The sequence below is a fragment of the Heterodontus francisci genome, chromosome 11 (genome assembly GCF_036365525.1).
Source record: "Heterodontus francisci isolate sHetFra1 chromosome 11, sHetFra1.hap1, whole genome shotgun sequence".
NCBI lineage: Eukaryota > Metazoa > Chordata > Chondrichthyes > Heterodontiformes > Heterodontidae > Heterodontus > Heterodontus francisci.
Window position 1 is genome coordinate 41060163 of NC_090381.1, and position 19246 is coordinate 41079408.

General features: G+C 45.4%; 1 protein-coding gene across 2 annotated transcripts in view; it reads left to right on the top strand.

The window, feature by feature from the left end:
* pccb (propionyl-CoA carboxylase subunit beta) overlaps window positions 1–19246 on the top strand; it is a 98492-nt gene that overhangs the window by 978 nt on the left and 78268 nt on the right. Inside the window, exon 1 of one of the 2 annotated variants that reach the window (XM_068042014.1) lies at window positions 216–534. The exons of the other annotated variant lie outside the window; for it this stretch is intronic. Coding sequence (XP_067898115.1) covers window positions 313–534 — 222 coding nt within the window. The 5' untranslated portion in view covers window positions 216–312. Of the gene's footprint in view, window positions 1–215; window positions 535–19246 lie in introns of those variants that run through there. 2 annotated transcript variants of the gene reach the window in all.

Consider the following 19246-nt stretch of genomic DNA (forward strand, 5'->3'; position numbering starts at 1 on the left):
TTTCCCAGAAGGTAGTTGCGTTTTTACGAAGAACGCATTGCGTATGTTTGATTTACCGCGCTCGCAACCTATCCTGACATCAGTGAACCCGCCTAGTTCCAATTCATTGGCTGAGATCGTCCCCAGTGTTGTAGCTAAGCCTTGATGAGTATTTCAAGCACTTTCTGTTTTTATTTCGGATTTCCAACATCCGCAGTATTTTGCTTTTATTTTAGCTAAGAAACCTATTGGCTGCCAGGGTGCCAATCAACTGACGCGCCGCAAATCTCGGTCGAGTTTGGTTAGCTGGGAGGCGAGAACTCATTCAGCAACATGGCGGCGGGGTTGGCGGTGTTGTGCTGTTCCCGGCTGCTGGCAGGCGTGTCGCGGGTTACTAAATACGTTTCACCCGTTTCGGCGGCGATCAGAACTGCCGAGGAGCGGAGACAATGGTATTCACGCAGCAATTTGACCGTACAGGAGAGAATCGAGAAGAAGTCTCAAAGGGCAATGCTGGGAGGAGGTCAACTCAGGATAGATGCCCAGCATAAGCGGGTATGTTTAGCATATCATCCGTGGCAGTGTTTTACCCGCTGGGAACTATTAAAACATAAAGACACATTCAGCCTTTAGCTTCCGTGTAATTTTCGCTTTTGTTTAATTTGTGAAGTTCGCCGTCATGAGAACCTGCGACAAAAACAAGAAATGCTGGAATCACTCAGCAGGTCTGGCAGCATCTGTGGAAAGAGAAGCAGAGTTAACGTTTCGGGTCAGTGACCCTTCTTCGGAACTGACAAATATTAGAAAAGTCACAGATTATAAGCAAGTGAGGTGGGGGTGGGGCAAGAGATAACAAAGGAGAAGGTGCAGATTGGACTTGGCCAACTCACAGACACCTCTTCCTACCTCCCTCTGGACCATGACCCCACCACCGAACATCAAGCCACCGTCCAAAGGACTGTCACTGACCTCATCTCCTCTGGAGATCTTCTCTCTACGGCTTCCAACCTCATAGTCCCACAACCCCGGACAGCCAGCTTCTACCTCCTTCCCAAAATCCACAAACGGGACTGTCCCGGCAGACCCATTGTGTCAGCCTGCTCCTGCCCCACTGAACTTATATCTTCCTATCTTGACTCTATCTTTTCTCCGCTGGTCCAGTCTCTTCCCACCTACATCCGTGATTCTTCTGACGCCCTACGTCATTTTGACAATTTCCAGTTTCCTGGTCCCAACCGCCTCCTCTTCACCATGGACGTCCATTCGCTCTACACCTCCATCCCCCACCAGGATGGTTTGAGGGCTCTCCGCTTCTTCCTGGAACAGAGGCCCAACCAGTCCCCATCCACCACCACCCTCCTCCGTCTGGCTGAACTTGTTCTCACATTGAACAACTTCTCCTTCAACTCCACTCACTTCCTTCAAGTAAAAGGTGTGGCTATGGGTACCCGCATGGGTCCTAGTTATGCCTGTCTTTTTGTGAGATATGTCGAGCATTCTTTGTTCCAGTCCTACTCAGGCCCCCTCCCCCAACTCTTTTTCCGGTACATTGATGACTGTATTGGTGCCGTTTCCTGCTTCCGCCCCGAACTAGAAAACTTTATCAACTTTGCTTCCAATTTCCACCCTTCTCTCACCTTTACATGGTCCATCTCTGACACTTCCCTTCCCTTTCTCGACTTCTCTGTCTCCATCTCTGGGGATAGGTTGTCTACCAATATCCATTATAAGCCCACCAACTCCCACAGCTACCTCGACTACACTTCTTCACACCCTACCTCCTGTAAGGACTCCATTCCATTCTCCCAGTTTCTCCGTCTCCGACGCATCTGCTCTGATGATGCTACCTTCCATGACGATGCTTCTGATATGACCTCCTTTTTCCTCAACCGAGGATTTCCCCCCACTGTGGTTGACAGGGCCCTCAACCGTGTCTGACCCATTACCCGCACCTCTACCCTCACCCCTTCCCCTCCCTCCCAGAACCGTGATAGGGTTCCCCTTGTCCTCACTTTTCATCCCACCAGCCTCCATATCCAAAGGATCATCCTCCGCCATTTTCGCCACCTCCAGCGTGATGCCACTACCAGTCGCATCTTCCCCTCCCTTACCCTGTCAGCATTCCGAAGGGATCGTTCCCTCCGCGACACCCTGGTCCACTCCTCCATTACCCCCACGACCTCGTCCCCGTCCCAGGGCACCTTCCCCTGCAATCGCAGGAGGTGTAATACCTGCCCATTTACCTCCTCTCTCCTCACTATCCCAGGCCCCAAACACTCCTTTCAGGTGAAGCAGTGATTTACTTGTACTTCTTTCAATGTAGTATACTGTATTCGCTGCTCACAGTGTGGTCTCCTCTACATTGGGGAGACCAAGCACAGACTGGGTGACCGCTTTGCAGAACATCTCCGCTCAGTCCGCAAGCAGGACCCTGAGCTTCCGGTTGCTTGCCATTTCAACACTCCCCCCTGCTCTCATGCTGACATCTCTGTCCTGGGATTGCTGCAGTGTTCCAGTGAACATCAATGCAAGCTCGAGGAACAGCATCTCATCTACCGATTAGGCACACTACAGCCTGCCGGACTGAACATTGAGCTCAATAATTTCAGAGCATGACAGCCCCCCATTTTACTTTCATTTTTAGTTATTTTGTCTTCCTTTTTTTTTACATTCTTTTTTACATTTTTTACTATTTTTTTTGCATTTATTTCATTTCATCTTAGTTTGTTCAGTTTGCTTACCCACTTTTTTTCAGGTTTTTTTTCAGGTTTGCACTTGCTGCTGTTCAATATTCAGTGTATTCACACCTAATCTGTACTAATGCTTTGTCTTTCAACACACCATTAACATATTGTTTGCCTTTGCTCAGTGACCTTTTGGTCAGCTATGTGGCCTGGTCCAATCTAGACCTCCTTTGTTATCTCTTGCCCCACCCCCACCTCACTTGCTTATAATCTGTGACTTTTCTAATATTTGTCAGTTCCGAAGAAGGGTCACTGACCCGAAACGTTAACTCTGCTTCTCTTTCCACAGATGCTGCCAGACCTGCTGAGTGATTCCAGCATTTCTTGTTTTTGTTTCAGATTTCCAGCATCTTTTGCTTTTATTATATGAGAAACTGCGATGTGGTCCCCAAGTCTGACGAGGGTATGGTCCCATAGGCTGGCCAGTAGGGTCATTAATCCTGGTTGTACTGAATGATTATCACTATTTCAGTTAAATGCTGCAACTCTTCTTGCAAACACTGTGTTTTTGTTGCCTGAAGTGTCATCATTCTCCCAAACAAAAGAAAGGTGAATGATTTGTCCTGAGGGAAACGCTGGGCGTTAAACTAAATTAATTTGCAGTCTCTATCTCTTTTGTGGTTCGTTCGTGAGGTGAGCTTACTCTTGGCTACCCGCTATGAAGGGCATCTTTGTAACAAGTGTGCAATAGTTCAAACCACATCAACTGTTTTGTTGGCAGTTTGGAGGCTCCTTGTGACAATCCGCTAGATTGGTGAAAATACTCAGTGTAATTGACTAAATGTTAACAATTAGTTAATTACACCTAATGAGTATGCACCTTATCCAATAGGCAACCCACCTCACAAGGGAGTTTTAATTGTTTATTAAAAATTGTTTACTGTAACTTTTGTATGTAATTTTAAATAAAAGTATGTGATTTTAATTTGTCACGGCAGTCAGATAACCAGTGAGAGTGTGTTCTACTCCGCAGTTTCATCTCATCTTACGTCTCATCCGATGCGTTAACAAAAAACTTTTTTTCTTCCTTTCAGGTGTTAAGGAATGCAAGCTCCAGCTGCTGATGGGGACTAATGCCCCTCAAGATCCTCCCTCCGCTTCACTTCCCTCTGACCCCACCCCTTCTGATCTGACCCCTTGCCGTGTATTCACTATACCCTCTGACCTCCCCCTCTCTGATGCTGAGCGTTCTGTACTCAGCAAAGGTCTCAGTTTTATCCCCTTACGCCCCCACCTCAATGAATTTCGCGCTCGGCATGACGTTGAGCTCTTCTTCCGTCGGCTCCGCCTCTGGGCTGACTTCTTTGACCAGGAGTCCTCCCCCCGAACAGCAGACCCATTCACCCGCCTCCAGCATTCTCCCTCTACCTGGACCCCTCCCCCTGGCCTCTTACCCGCTCTTGATATCTTCATTGAAAACTGTCGGCGAGACATTGGTCGTCTCAATTTCTCTGCCCCCCTCACTCACTCTAACCTGTCCCCCTCTGAACTTGAGGCACTCCGTTCTCTCAGGTCTAACCCCGACATGGTCATCAAACCTGCAGACAAGGCTGTTGTTGTATGGCGTACCGACCACTATCTTGCAGAAGCTCAGATTAGGCACACTACAGCCTGCCGGACTGAACATTGAGTTCAATAATTTCAGAGCATGACAGCCCCCCATTTTACTTTCATTTTTAGTTATTTTTTCTTTACATTCTTTTTTACATTTTTTACAATCTTTTTTTTTGGCATTTATTTCATTTCATCTTAGTTTGTTCAGTTTGCTTACCCACTGTTTTTTTTCAGGTTTGCACTTGCTGCTGTTCAATATTCAGTGTATTTACACCTAATCTGTACTAATACTTTGTCTTTCAACACACCATTAACATATTGTTTGCCTTTGCTCCATGACCTTTTGGTCAGCTATGTGGCCTGGTCCAATCTAGACCTCCTTTGTTATCTCTTGCCCCACCCCCACCTCACTTGCTTATAACCTGTGACTTTTCTAATATTTGTCAGTTCCGAAGAAGGGTCACTGACCCGAAACGTTAACTCTGCTTCTCTTTCCACAGATGCTGCCAGACCTGCCGAGTGGTTCCAGCATTTCTTGTTTTTATTTCAGATTTCCAGCATCCGCAGTATTTTGCTTTTATATTAATGAGAGTGTGTTATTGGGCTGAGCATTTATTGGCTTCTGGTTGTACCTAATATTGACTTCTGTAATGTAATTTCATAGAAGACAAATATTTCTTGCAAAAGTAAGGCTGCAGTCTTCTGCAATTGAGAAAATTTGGCTTGCTTGGTACTTCACATTTTTTTTACACTGCAGTTTTTCTACAAAAAGTTCCTTTTGCTGTGTTTGTATTGGCATGTAATAAACACACAGAAATGGGAGTAGGCCACTTAGTCCCTCAAGCCTGTTCCATTCAATGAGCTCACAACTGATCTGTGATCTAACTCCATTTACCCATCTATGCCTCATATCCATTAAAATACCTTTGGTTAACAAAAATTTGATCAATCTGAGCATTAAAATTAACAATTGGTCTAGTATCAGTTGGCATTGCGGAAGAGAGTCCTAAACTTCTACCGCCCTTTGTGTGAAGAAGTGTTTCTAATATCACTGTTGAAAGAGCTGGCTCGAATATTTAGACTATGCCCCAGAGTCCTTGACTCCCCACCCCCAGCGCAATTAGGGTAGATAGAGAGAAACTATCTGTTCCCTTTAATATCTTGAAAGCTTCAATCAAATTTTCCTTTAAATTCAGGGAATATAAACCTTGGTTGTGTCATCTTTCCTCATAATTTTACCTTGGGGTCCAGGTGTCTTCCTAGTAAATTTACCCTGCACTCCCTCCAAGGCAAATATATCATTCCCAAGGTTTGGTGGCCAGAACTGCTCATAGTACTCCAGATGTGGTTGACCCAGGGCTTTGTATAGCTGAAGCATGACTTCTACCCCCTTGTAGTTGAGTCCTCCAGATATAACAGCCAGCATTCCATTTGCCTTTTTGATTATTTTCTGTACTTGTTCATGACATTTTAATCTATGTACCTGGATTTCAATAGTTTTTATATGTAGTCTGATTGTTTACTCATCTTCTCTCAGGTTCACAACACCTTGTTACAGGGAAGATGGTGGCATAGTGATAATGTCACTGGACTAATAATAGAGAGACCCAGCTAATACTCTAGGGACACAGGTTCAAATCCCATCATGGCAGCTGGTGGAATTTAAATTCAATTAATAAAATTCAATCAATAAAAATCTAGAATTGAAAGCCAGTCTCAGTAATGGTGGCCATGATACTACCATTGATTGTTGTAAAAATCGATCTGGTTCACTAATGTCCTTTAGGGAAGGAAATCTGCTGTCCTTACCTGGTCTGGCCTACATCTGACTCCAGATCCACAGCAGTGTGGTTGACTCTAATTGCCCTCTGAACAGGCCTAACAAGCATTCAGTTATACAAATCTGCTACACCAAAGTTGAAGAGGAATAAAACTGGACGGAACCCATGGTATGGACCTAGGTGCCGGAAATGAAAATGGCAAGCCCAGCCCTGTCAACCCTGCAAAGTCCTCCTTACTAACATCTGGGGGCTTGTGCCAAAATTGGGAGAGCTGTCTCACAGACTAGTCAAGCAACAGCCTGACAAAGTCCAACTCATGGAAACATACCTTCCATCCAATGTCCCAGACACCACCATCGCCATTCCTGGGTATATCCTGCCCCACCAGCAGGACAGACTCAGCAGAGGTGGCAGCACAGTGGTATACAGTCAGGAGGGAGTTACCCAGGGAGTCCTCAACATGGACTGCGGACCCTAAGATGTCTCATGGCATCAGATCATACATGGCAAGGAAACCTCATGCTGATTACCACCTACTGCCCTCTCTCAGCTGATGACTCAGTACTCCTCCAAGTTGAACACCACTTGGAAGAAGCACTGAGGGTGGCAAGGGCACAGCATGTACTCTGGGTGGGGGACTTCAATAACCATCACCAAGAGTGGCTCGGTAGCACCACTACTGACTGAGCTAGGCGAGGCCTGGAGGACATATCTGCCATACTGGGCTTGCGACAGGTGGTGAGGAAACCAACAAGAGGGAAACACCTACTAGACCTTGTCCTCATCAATCTACCTGTTGCAGATGCATGTGGTATTGGTAGGAGTGACCACCACACAATCCTTGTGAAAACTATGTCCTGTCTTCACTCTGAGGATACCCTCCTTCATGTTGTGTGGCACTGTGCTAAATTGGAAAGATTCAGAACAGATCTGACAGCTCAAAACTGGGCGTCCATGAAGCAATGAGGACCATCAGCAACAGCAGCAGAATTGTATTCAGCTGCAATCTGTAACCTCATTACCCAGCATATCATCCACTCTACCATTATTATCAAGCCAAGGCATCAACTGTGGTTCAATGAAGAGTGCAGGACAGCATGCCAGGAGCTGCACCAGACATACCTAAAGATGAGTTGTCAACCTGGTGAAGCTACAACGCAGGACTACTTGCATGCCAAACAGCAGGAGCAGCATGTGATAGACAAAGCTAAGCGATCCCACAACCCAACGGATCAGATCAATGCCCTGCAGTCCTGCCACATCCAGTCATGAAATGTGGTGGACAATTAAACAAGGAGGAGGAGGCTCCACAAATATCCCCATCCTCAATGATGGTGGAGCCCAGCACATCAGTGCAAATGATGACACTGAAGCATTTGCAACTATCTTCAGCCAGAAGTGCTGTGTGGATGATTCATCTTGAACGTCTCCTGAGGTCCCCAGTATCTCAGATGTCAGTCTTTATCCAGTTTGATTTGCTCCACGAAATATCAAGAAATGGCTGAAGGCATGGGATACAGCAAAGGCTAGGGGCTCTGACAACATCCAGCTGTGGTACAGAAGAATTGTGCTACAGAACTAGATGCACCGCTAGCCAATTGTTCCAGTATAGCTACACCACTGGCATCTACTCGACAATGTGGAAAGTTTCCCAGGTCTGTCTTGTCCACAAAAAGCAGGACAAATCCAATCTGGCCAATTACTGCCCCATCAGTCTACTCTCAATTATCAGTAAAGTGATGGAAGGTGTCATCGACAGTGCTATAAAGCACCACTTAAACAGCAACAAGCTGCTCATTGATGCTCGGTTTGGGTTCTACCAGGGCCATTCGGCTCCTGACCTCATTACAGCCTTGATCTAAACATGGACAAAAGAGCTGAACTCGAGAGGTGAGGTGAGAGTGATTTCCCTTAATATTAAGGCAGCATTTGACAGAGTGTGGCATCAGGGAGCCCTAGCCAAATTGAAGTCAGTGGGAATCGGGAAGAGTCTCCACTGGTTGGAGTCATACCTAGCACAAAGGAAGATGATTGTGGTTGTTGGAGGCCAATCATCTTAGCCCAGGACATTGCTGCAGGAGTTCCTCAGGGTCATGTCCTGGGCCCAAGCATCTTTCGTTGCTTCATCAATGTTCTCTCCATCATAAGGTCAGAAGTATGGATGTTCGCTGATTGTACGATATTCAGTATCATTCGTAACTCTGGATACCAAAGCAGTCCATGTCCATATACAGCAGGACCTGGACAACATTCAGGCTTGAGCTGATAAGTGGCAAGAACCGTTTGCGCCACACAAGTGCCAGGTATTATGACCGACCACTCCAGTCAAAGTCCTCGATCAAAATATATTCTAATTGTGGTGGGAGAAACGCACAGTGAATTCAATCCTGTTCCTCCACAGATCGCCTAACATATTATTTTAAACTTCACAAATTAAAGAAAGACCCAGTCAAATTGTACCATCTATTAACCCCCGAATGAGGCTAACCAAACCAGGTGTCTTTAGATCAACAAATTAACTAATTAGAAAAACTAAATTCTTAAACACTATGAAGATATAAACAACATTTAAAATAGAAAAAAATTAGTTCTTGCAAATTTACAGTCCAATGTTGCTTGAAGTCCTCACAGCCATCAGATGGGGGAAAAAAGATTCCTCCACAGTAGCACAGTCCGTAGTCTAATTCCAGCAGTAAGTGATGCTTTCCTTCTCCAGCGATAGATTTCAACAATTAACAACTTGCAAACACTTTCAATAGAATCAATCTGACTTTAGAGTTTTTGAGGGATAAAAGATTGTCACTGTTTAACTTCCCTTCCTTCAGTTTAAATTATCAGAGATCTCTGTTTTGGCTTGACTTTTTTAGAATTTTGAGAGAGAATAATTAAACAGACTAAATTCTCTTCCTTCAGTTTAAATGCCTGAGAGCTCATTATTCAGGTGCTAACACCAGCTGTCTGTCTGTGTTCTGTTAGAACAGACTGTCTTCAACTAAAAAGCCAGTTCAAAAAATAATTGCAACATTGTATACCTGCTTCTTGAGTCCCTGAGTGGCTGTTGCCTGGTAACCAGGATGCATTCTTTGAAGCTGGTTGGTTCCCTCTCCATATGCTTGTATCCAACGGCAACCAAAATGCACTTTCTCCAACTCCTGAGGCTTGCTGGCTCTTAAAGCAGTACAGATCCTTTGCTGTCTTAAAGACACACCACATATTTCCAGGAGAGAAAAAAAACGACAGGATCATATTACCGCAGGGAGGAGGATAAGCCAGTACGGGTATGTAAGGTAATCGGGACTGTGGAGAAGGAAAAGGATAGCAAGGATGAGGCAGAAGTAGGCCTAGGAAATTCTCAGATTGAACCTCCAACTATCCCATTAGCGAATGCAGAATGGCTAGGAAAATTAAACCATATGCTTTTACACTTGGAGGCAAACCAGAGTGAAGTCCGAACCAGGGTTTTCACAACGTTTCAAAAATGTTTGTAGGGATAAGCCAGGATGTACAACCTTAGCCGCACATGATGTGGGTATAAGGGGAACCATTCCTTTAAAACAACATCCTTGTTGCTTAGGTCCAGACAGACAGGCTCAAGTAGAAGCAGAGGTACAATGCATGCTGAAGGGCAGCTGGATTACCATGCATGCGAAAATGTAATTCGTCGCTTGTCAATCCCGGCCACGCCACCTATCCCCACTTGGCTGCTCACTCCCTGCATCATCACCACGGCCCCCCCCCCCCCCACCGTGGGCCCTCACTCGCGGCCTCACTGATTCCTCCCCTCTGCATCTGCTCCCCGCTCCCTCCTGCGATCGTTACCTTTCTTTCCCACATTGGGGAAGCGGGGACGAGAGAGACAAGATAGGCAAGGGAGGGGAGGGAGACTGCAAGGGGAGGGGAAGCGGCCGAGGGGAAGAAGTGGCGAGGCCATGGATTCTGTTGAATTGCAGACACGATCATGCTGAACACAGGCTCCCAGGATTTATCTTTTCCAACTTCCAAAATGTTAGAAATCTCTTTTCAAAATGCTCACTGGTTTAAAATTCAGGTTTGTGGTCCAGAAATAATCGTCAATATAATTCACTAAACAACCTGTTGCGGGGACGAGAAGCGGGAGGGAGTGTGGAGCAGAGCAGAGGGGAGGAAGCGGCGAGGCGGTGATCGCCTTTTTTCATTTGTTTTTGTGATAAATAGAGCAGCGCTATCTTTGCTACTGACAGCTGCCAAAAAACGTCACAGATGATGACGTTTCCATGTATCAGGCTGCATTTGCAAGTACTGCACCACTTGGTGGTTGTGTTGGCAGCAAACGCAGCCATGATAGAATACTTTCCACTTACCTGGGTTGAGTGCGACTCCAACAACACTCAGGAAGCTCAACATCATCCTGGGCAAAGCAGCTCGCTTGATCAGCACCCCATCCACTACCTTAAACATTCGCTCCCTCCACCGTCAGTGCACAGTGGCAGCAGTGTGTACTGTATACAAGATGCACTGCAGCAACTCACCACGCCTTCTGCGGCAGCACCTTCCAAACCTGTGACCTCTTCCACCAAGAAGGACAAGGGCAGCAGACGTGTAGGAACACCATTATCTGCAAATTCCCCTCCAAGCATGCATTATCCTGACTTGGAAATGTATCACCAGTCCTTCACTGTCGCTGGATCAAAATCCTGGAACTCCCTCCCTAATAGCACTGTGAGTGTACCCTCACCAGTTGGGTCATAGCAGTTCAGAATGGCAGCTCACTGCCACCTTTTCAAGGGCACTTCGGGATGGGTAACAAATTGCCAGCAATGCCCACATTCCATGAAACGAGTAAAAAAAAAAGTCTTGTGGTTCCTTTCTGAACTTTGAAGAGGTTTGATGCATTAAAAATGAATAGTTAATGAATAGTGAAAGTTCCTGTCAATTGAATGTTTAGCAATTCAGCAGACCATATTACAGGTACATTTTGCAGACAGAATAACATTACAATTGTGATTAATGTTCAAGCAGTTTTGAAGTTTGCACTGTATACACACTGACACGGAACACAAAAGTCCGAGTGTATCAAGCCTGTGTCCTCAGTACCTTGCTCTATGGCAGCGAGGCCTGGACAACGTATGTCAGCCAAGAGCGACGTCTCAATTCATTCCATCTTTGCTGCCTCCGGAGAATACTTGGCATCAGGTGGCAGGACCGTATCTCCAACACAGAAGTCCTCGAGGCGGCCAACATCACTAGCTTATACACACTACTGAGTCAGCGGCGCTTGCGATGGCTTGGCCATGTGAGCCGTATGGAAGATTTTTCAATTAGAGATACAGCACTGAAACAGGCCCTTCGGCCCACCGAGTCTGTGCCGAACATCAACCACCCATTTATACTAACCCCATATTCCTACCAAACATCCCCACCTGTTCCTATACTTCCCTACCACCTACCTATACTAGTGACAATTTATAATGGCCAATTTACCTATCAACCTGCAAGTCTTTTGGCTTGTGGGAGGAAACCGGAGCACCTGGAGAAAACCCACGCAGACACAGGGAGAACTTGCAAACTCCACACAGGCAGTACCCGGAATCGAACCCGGGTCCCTGGAGCTGTGAGGCTGCAGTGCTAACCACTGCGCCACTGTGCCTCCCAAGATGGCAGGATCCCCAAAGACACATTGTACAGCGAGCTCGCCACGGGTATCAGACCCATCGGCCGTCCATGTCTCCGCTTTAAAGACATCTGCAAATGCGACATGAAGTCCTGTGACATTGATCACAAGTCGTGGGAGTCAGTTGCCAGCGTTCGCCAGAGCTGGCGGACAGCCATAAAGGCGGGGCTAAAGTGTGGCGAGTCGAAGAGACTAGGCAGTTGGCAGGAAAAAAGACAAAAGCGCAAGGGGAGAGCCAACTGTGTAACAGCCCCGACAAACAAATTTTTCTGCAGCACCTGTGGAAGAGCCTGTCACTCTAGAATTGGCCTTTATAGCCACTCCAGGCGCTGCTCCACACACCACTGACCACCTCCAGGCGCTTACCCATTGTCTCTCGAGATAAGGAGGCCAAAGAAGACTGTTTACACAGCAGCCCTTCTCTTCAAATGTAACTAACCAGACTATTATTTGTGTGAATTAATTAAGGTAACAAATAGTGTGAGAAAAGTCTCAAGCATTTCATAGTGTGAATACTATTTTTATCATCATTCAGTAACACTTTCTCCTCTTGGGTATGTGTATGTTTTGTGATTTTTCCCTCTTATTTTTCTTTCCACTGCTGTGTATGTGAGAGTTCTTAGAGAATTTGTTGCTGCTGGTCAGGCTTGGATCACCTTTGTTTAAATTTTGAGGTGGCCAAAGCAACTGAAGCTCCTGATAAGAAATGGAGAAAACACCTACAACATTTTAAGTGGGTAATTGAAGAGGGAATTAGATATTTTTATGAAGGAGAGTTTGGTGGATATGGTGAGCAGATGGGTAGATGGTATTAAATCAGTGGGAAAATGCATAGGTTTAATGGATTGATTGGCATTTTCCTGTTCGAGTTGGGTCGAATGGCCTTTCTTTGTTTACATCTCAAATTTGCAGTAATTGAAGTAAATAAAACTAGCAATGGTATGCTAATAAAATGAGTTTATGGATCAGTAATAAGGTGCTATATGAATTTATTAAATATTGTTTACAGCACACTTGATATCATTTCCTTTAGTTCATGATAATGTACTATTGAATTTAGACTGCACTGGGATGTCACTGGAACTATTGCACAATACAAGTGTCAATTTGGTTGCCACTTAAAAGCATTAAAAGAACCAAGATATTTTGAGAATCCTAGGTTTATGACAGTGTATGGAAATGTAACACCCCTATACTCGAAATGAGGGAGACAGAAAGCAGAAACTGTGGGCCAGTTAACCTAACATCTGTCATTGGGAAAATGCTGGTATCCATCATTAAGGAAGTAGTAGCAGGACATTTAGAAAATCATAATATAATCAGGTAGAGTCAACATGGTTTTATGAAAGGGAAATCATGTTTGACAAATTTATTAGAGTTCTTTGAGGATGTAACAAGCAGGGTAGATAAAAGGGAACCAGTTGATGTAGTGTATTAGGATTTCCAAAAGACATTTGATTTGATAAGGTGCCACATAAAAGGTTGCACCACAAGATAAGAGCTCAAGGTGTTGGTAATAAATTAGCATGGATAGAGGATTGGCTAACTAACCGGAAACAGAGAGTCAGGATAAATGGGGCATTTTCAGGTTGGCAAACTGTAACTAGTGGAGTGCCACAGGGATCAGTACTGGGCCTTAACTATTTACAATCTGTATTAATGAGATGGATGAAGGGAGCAAGTGTATTGTAGCCAAATTTGCTGCTGATACAGAGATAGGTCGGAAAAACAAGTTGTGAGGTGGACTCTGTGTCTACAAAGGGAAATAGATAGGTTAAAATATTTAAATGGAGAGAGACTACAGAATGCTTCAGTGCAGAGGGATCTGAGTGACCTCGTGCATGAATCTCTCAAAGTCAGCATGCAGGTACAGCAAGTAATTATTGCAAGGGGTGGAGTATAAAAGTAGGATGTCTTCCTAAAGCTGTTCAGGGTACTGGTGAGGTCACACCGAGAGTGCTGCATACAGTTTGGGGCTCCTTATTTAAGGAGAGATATACTTACATTGGAGGCGATTCAGAGAAGGTTCACTAGATTAATTCCTGGGATGAAGGTATTGTCTTATGAGGAAAGGTTGAGCAGGTTAGGTCTATACTCATTGGAGCTTAGAAGAATGAGAGGTGATCTTATTGAAACATCGCGAACATAATATAGAATTTTACATTATGTTTGAAGGTGAGGTGGTTCAATCAGAAGCCAGGACGTAAATTTGAACAAAGGAAATTATGAAGGTATGAGGGACAAATTGGCTGAGGTGGATTGGGGAAATACATTAAAAGGTATGACAGTACAGTCAATGGATAGTCTTTGAAGAAATATAACATAGTTTACAGCAACTATACATTCCTTCAAGGCACAAAAACCCCAAAGGTAAAGGCAGTCAACCGTGGATAACAGGAAGTTAAGGACTGTATTTCTTTTTCTTTGGCCTCCTTATCTCGAGAGACAATGGGTAAGCGCCTGGAGGTGGTCAGTGGCGTGTGGAACAGCGCCTGGAGTGGCTATAAAGGCCAATTCTAGAGTGACAGGCTCTTCCACAGGTGCTGCAGAAAAATTTGATTGTCGGGGCTGTTACACAGTTGGCTCTTCCCTTGCGCTTTTGTCTTTTTTCCTGCCAACTGCTAAGTCTCTTCGACTCGCCACACTTTAGCCCCGCCTTTATGGCTGTCCGCCAGCTCTGGCGAACGCTGGCAACTGACTCCCACGACTTGTGATCAATGTCACAGGATTTCATGTCTCGTTTGCAGATGTCTTTAAAGCGGAGACATGGACGGCCAGTGGGTCTGATACCCGTGGCGAGCTCGCTGTACAATGTGTCTTTGGGGATCCTGCCATCTTCCATGCGGCTCACATGGCCAAGCCATCTCAAGTACCGCTGACTCAGTAGTGTGTATAAGCTGGTGATGTTGGCCGCCTCGAGGACTTCTGTGTTGGAGATACGGTCCTGCCACCTGATGCCAAGTATTCTCCGGAGGCAGCGAAGATGGAATGAATTGAGACGTCGCTCTTGGCTGACATACGTTGTCCAGGCCTCGCTGCCATCGAGCAAGGTACTGAGGACACAGGCTTGATACACTCGGACTTTTGTGTTCCGTGTCAGTGTGCCATTTTCCCACACTCTTGGCCAGTCTGAACATATCAGTGGAAGCCTTTCCCATGCGCTTGTTGATTTCTGCATCTAGAGACAGGTTACTGGTGATAGTTGAGCCTAGGTAGGTGAACTCATGAACCACTTCCAGAGCGTGGTCGCCAATATTGATGGATAGAGCATTTCTGACGTCCTGCCCCATGATTTTCGTTTTCTTGAGGCTGATGGTTAGGTCAAATTCATTGCAGGTAGCCGCAAACCTGTCGATGAGACTCTGCAGGCACTCTTCAGTGTGAGATGTTAAAGCAGCATCGTCAGCAAAGAGGAGTTCCCTGATGAGGACTTTCCGTACTTTGGACTTCGCTCTTAGACGGGCAAGATTGAACAACCTGGCCCCTGATCTTGTGTGGAGGAAAATTCTGAAAAGGACTGTATAAGATTAAAAGAAAAGGTCTATAAAATTGCCAGAAATAGTAGTAAACCTGAGGATTGGGAGGATTTTAGAAGCAAAGAAGGACGAAGATTGTGATAAAGAGAGGGCGAATAGAATATGAACGTAAGCTAGCAAAAAATATAAAAACGGACTGTAAAAACTCCTATAGATATGTAAAAGGAAACGTTTGGCTAAGACAAATATGGGTCCATTACAGGCAGAGTCAGGAGAATTTATAACGGGGAATAGAGAAATGGCAGAGGAGCTAAATGATTACTTTGTGTCTGTCTTCACTGAGGAAGATACAAGAAATCTCCCAGAATTAGAGATCCAGGGGATAAGGGAGAATGAGGAATTGAAGGAAATTAGTATTAGTAAGAAGGTTGTATTGGAGAAATTAATGGGGCTGAAAGTTGATAAGTCCCCAGGACCTGATATTCTACATCCCAGCGTGTTGAAAAAGGTAGCTATAGAGATAGTGGATGCTTTGGTGATCATCTTCCAAAATTCTATAGATTCTGGAGCAGTTCCTGCAGATTGGAAGGTAGCAAATTTCACCCCACTATTTAAGAAGGGAGGGAGAGAGAAAACAGGGAATTACAGACCTGTTAGCCTTACATCAGTCGTTGGGAAAATGCTAGAATCTATTCTCAAGGATGTGATAAATGGACATTTGTCTGATTGGGCATAGTTAATATGGATTTTTGAATGGGAAATCATGTTTGATGAACATGTTGGGAGTTTGTTGAGGATGTTATTAACAGAATTGATGAAGGGGAGTCAGTGGACGTGGTATACTTGGAGTTTCAGAAGGCTTTTGATAAAGTCCCCCACAGGAGGTTGGTTAGCAAAATTAAAGCACATGGGATTGGAGGTAGTATACTGGCATGGATTAAGGATTGCTTAACAGGCAGAAAGCAGAGAGTTGGACTAAAAGGGTAATTCTCACATTGGCAGGCTGTGATTAGTGGGGTACCACAGGGATCAGTGCTTGGGCCCCAGCTGTTCACAATATATATCAATGATTTGGATGTGGGGACCAAATGTAGTGTTTCCAAGGTCGCAGATGACACAAAACTAGGTAGGAAAGTGTGTTGTGAGGAAGATGCAAAGCGGCTTCAAAGGGATTTGGACAGACTTAGTGAGTGGGCAAGAACATGGCAGCTGGAATATAATGTGGAAAAATGTGAGGTTATCCACTTTGGTAGGAGGAACAGATGTGCAGAGTATTTCTTCAATGGTAAGAGATTAGAAAGTGTAGATTTTTAAAGGGACCTGTGTGTCCTTGTCAATAAGTCACTGAAAGCTAACATGCAGGTGCAGCAAGCAATTAAGGTTATTGGTATGTTAGTCTTTATCGCAAGAGTATTTGCGTACAGGAGTCGTGAAGTCTTGCTTCAATTGTATAGAACCTTGGTTAGACCACACCTGGAGTACTGTGTGCAGTTTTGGTCCTCTTACCTTAGGATGGATATTATTGCCATAGAGAGAGTGCAACAAAGGTTCACCAGACTTGTTCCCGGGATGGCGGAACTGCCCTGTGAAGAGAGATTGGGGAAACTGGGCATGTATTCTCTCGAGTTTCGAAGAATGAGAGGTGATCTCATTGAAACCGACAAAATACTTAAAGGGATGAACAGTGTAGCAGGTAAGATGTTTCTTACACAATTTCAAAATAAGGGGGTAGCCACTTAGGACAGAAATGAGGAGAAATTTCTTTACTCAGAGGATTGTGAATCTTTGGAATTCTCTACCCCAGAGAGCTGTGGAAGCTCAGTCATTGAATATGTTTAAAGGAGAGATTGACAGATTTCTAAATACCAAAGACAAAAGGGGGATATGAGGATAGTGTGGGAAAAAGGCATTGAAGTGGATGATCAGCCATGATCATATTGAATGGTGGGGCAGGCTCAATGGGCTGAATGCCCTACTCCTGTTGCTATGTTCCTATATAAGATTCTGAGGGGGCTTCACAGGGTAGATGCTGGGACGATGTTTCCCTGCATGGGGGAATCTAGAACTGGGGCACAGTTTCAGAATAAGGGGATCTCCCATTTAAGACGGAAATGAGGAGGAATTTCTCCTCTTGAGTTTTGTTAATCTTTTGGAATTCTTCACCCCAGAGAGCAGTGGAGGCTGGGCCATTGAATATATTCAAGACTGAGTTAGACAGATATTTGATCTACAAGGGAGTGGAGAGTTATGGGGGATAGGCAGGAAAGTGATGTCGAGGCCATGATCAAATCAGCCATGATTTTATTGAATGGCGAAGCAGGCTCGAGGGGCTGAATGGACTACTATTTTTTCTCTTTTTATCTTGGCCCTCTCCTGAAGTGCCCAGCATCACCGATGCCAGACTTCAGCCAAGCCGATTCACTCCACGTGATACCAAGAAACAGCTGAAGGCACTGGGTACTGCAAAGGCTATGAGTCCTGACAACATCCCGCCTGTAATACTGAAGACCTGTGCTCAAGAACTAGCCGTATCTCTAGGCAAGCTGCTTCAATACAGCTACAATACTGGCATCTACCTGACAATGTGAAAAATTGCCCAGATATGTCCTACCCACGAAATGCAGGATAAATCCAATCCGGCCAATTATCACCCCATCAGTCTCGATCATCAGCAAAGTGATGGAAGGTGTCATCGACAGTGCTATCAAGCACTACTTGGAACAATAGCCTGCTCCCTGATAAGTTTGGGTTCCGCAAGGGCCACTTGGCTCCTGACCTCATTACAGCCTTGGTCCAATCATGAACAAAAGAGCTGAACTCGAGAGAGATGAGAGTGATTGCCCTTGATATCAAGGCAGCATTTGACCGAGTGTGGCATCACAGAGCCCTAGGCAAACTGAAGTCAGTGGGAATCGGGGAAAATCTCCACTGGTTGGAGTCATACCTAGCACAGGAAGACGGTTGTGGTTGTTGGAGGCCAATCATCTCAGCCCCAGGACATTGCTGTAGGAGTTCTTCAGAGTAGTGTCACAGGCCCAAACATCTTTAGCTGCTTCATCAATGATCTTCCCTCCATTATAAGGTCAGAAATGGGTATGTTTGCTAATTGTACAATGCACAGTACTATTCGCAACTCCTCAGATACCAAAGCTGTCTGTGTCCATATGCAGCAAGACCTGGACAACTTTCAAGCTTGAGCTGTAAGTGGCAAGTAACGTTCATGCCACATGAGTGCTAGATAATAACGATCTCCAGTAAGAGAGAATCTGACCATCTCCCCATGACGTTCAATGGCATTGCTGTCGCTGAATCCCCCAGTATCAACATCCAGGGGGTTACCATTGACTGGAAACTGAACTGGACCAGCCACATAAATACTGTGGCTACAAGAGCAGGTCAGAGGCTGGGAATTCTGTGGCGAGTAACCCACCCCCTGTCCACCTACAAGGCACAAGTTGGAAGTGTGATGGAATACTCTCCACTTGCCTGGATGATTGCACCTCCAACAACATTCAGGAAACTCGACACCATCCAGGACAAAGCAGCCCGCTTGATTGGCACCCCGTCCACCACCTTAAACATTCACTCCCTCCAACAGCGACGCAGCTGTGTACACCATATACAAGATGCACCGCAGCAACTCACCATGCCGCCTTTGACAGCACCTTCCAAACCTGTGATCTCTTCTACTTAGAATGACGAGGGCAGCAGACACATGGGAACACTGCCACCTGCAAGTTCCCCTCCAAGTGGCACACCATCCTGGCTTGGAAATATATCGCTGTTCCTTCACTATCACTGAATCAAAATCCTGGAACTCCCTCCCTAACAGCACTGTGAGTGTACCCGTCCCAAATGGACTGCAGCGGTTCAAGAAGGCAGCCCACCACCACCACCTTGATGATTAGGGATGGGCAAGAAATGCTGTCCTTGCTGGCGACGCCCACATCCCATGAAAGAATGAAAAGTATTCATAGTTTTGCAGTGATGTGTAAGCCACATGTGCTGGATCTTTGGAGTGCGCTTGCAATCCGAACCTTTGGACTTGGAAGTGGCAGTACT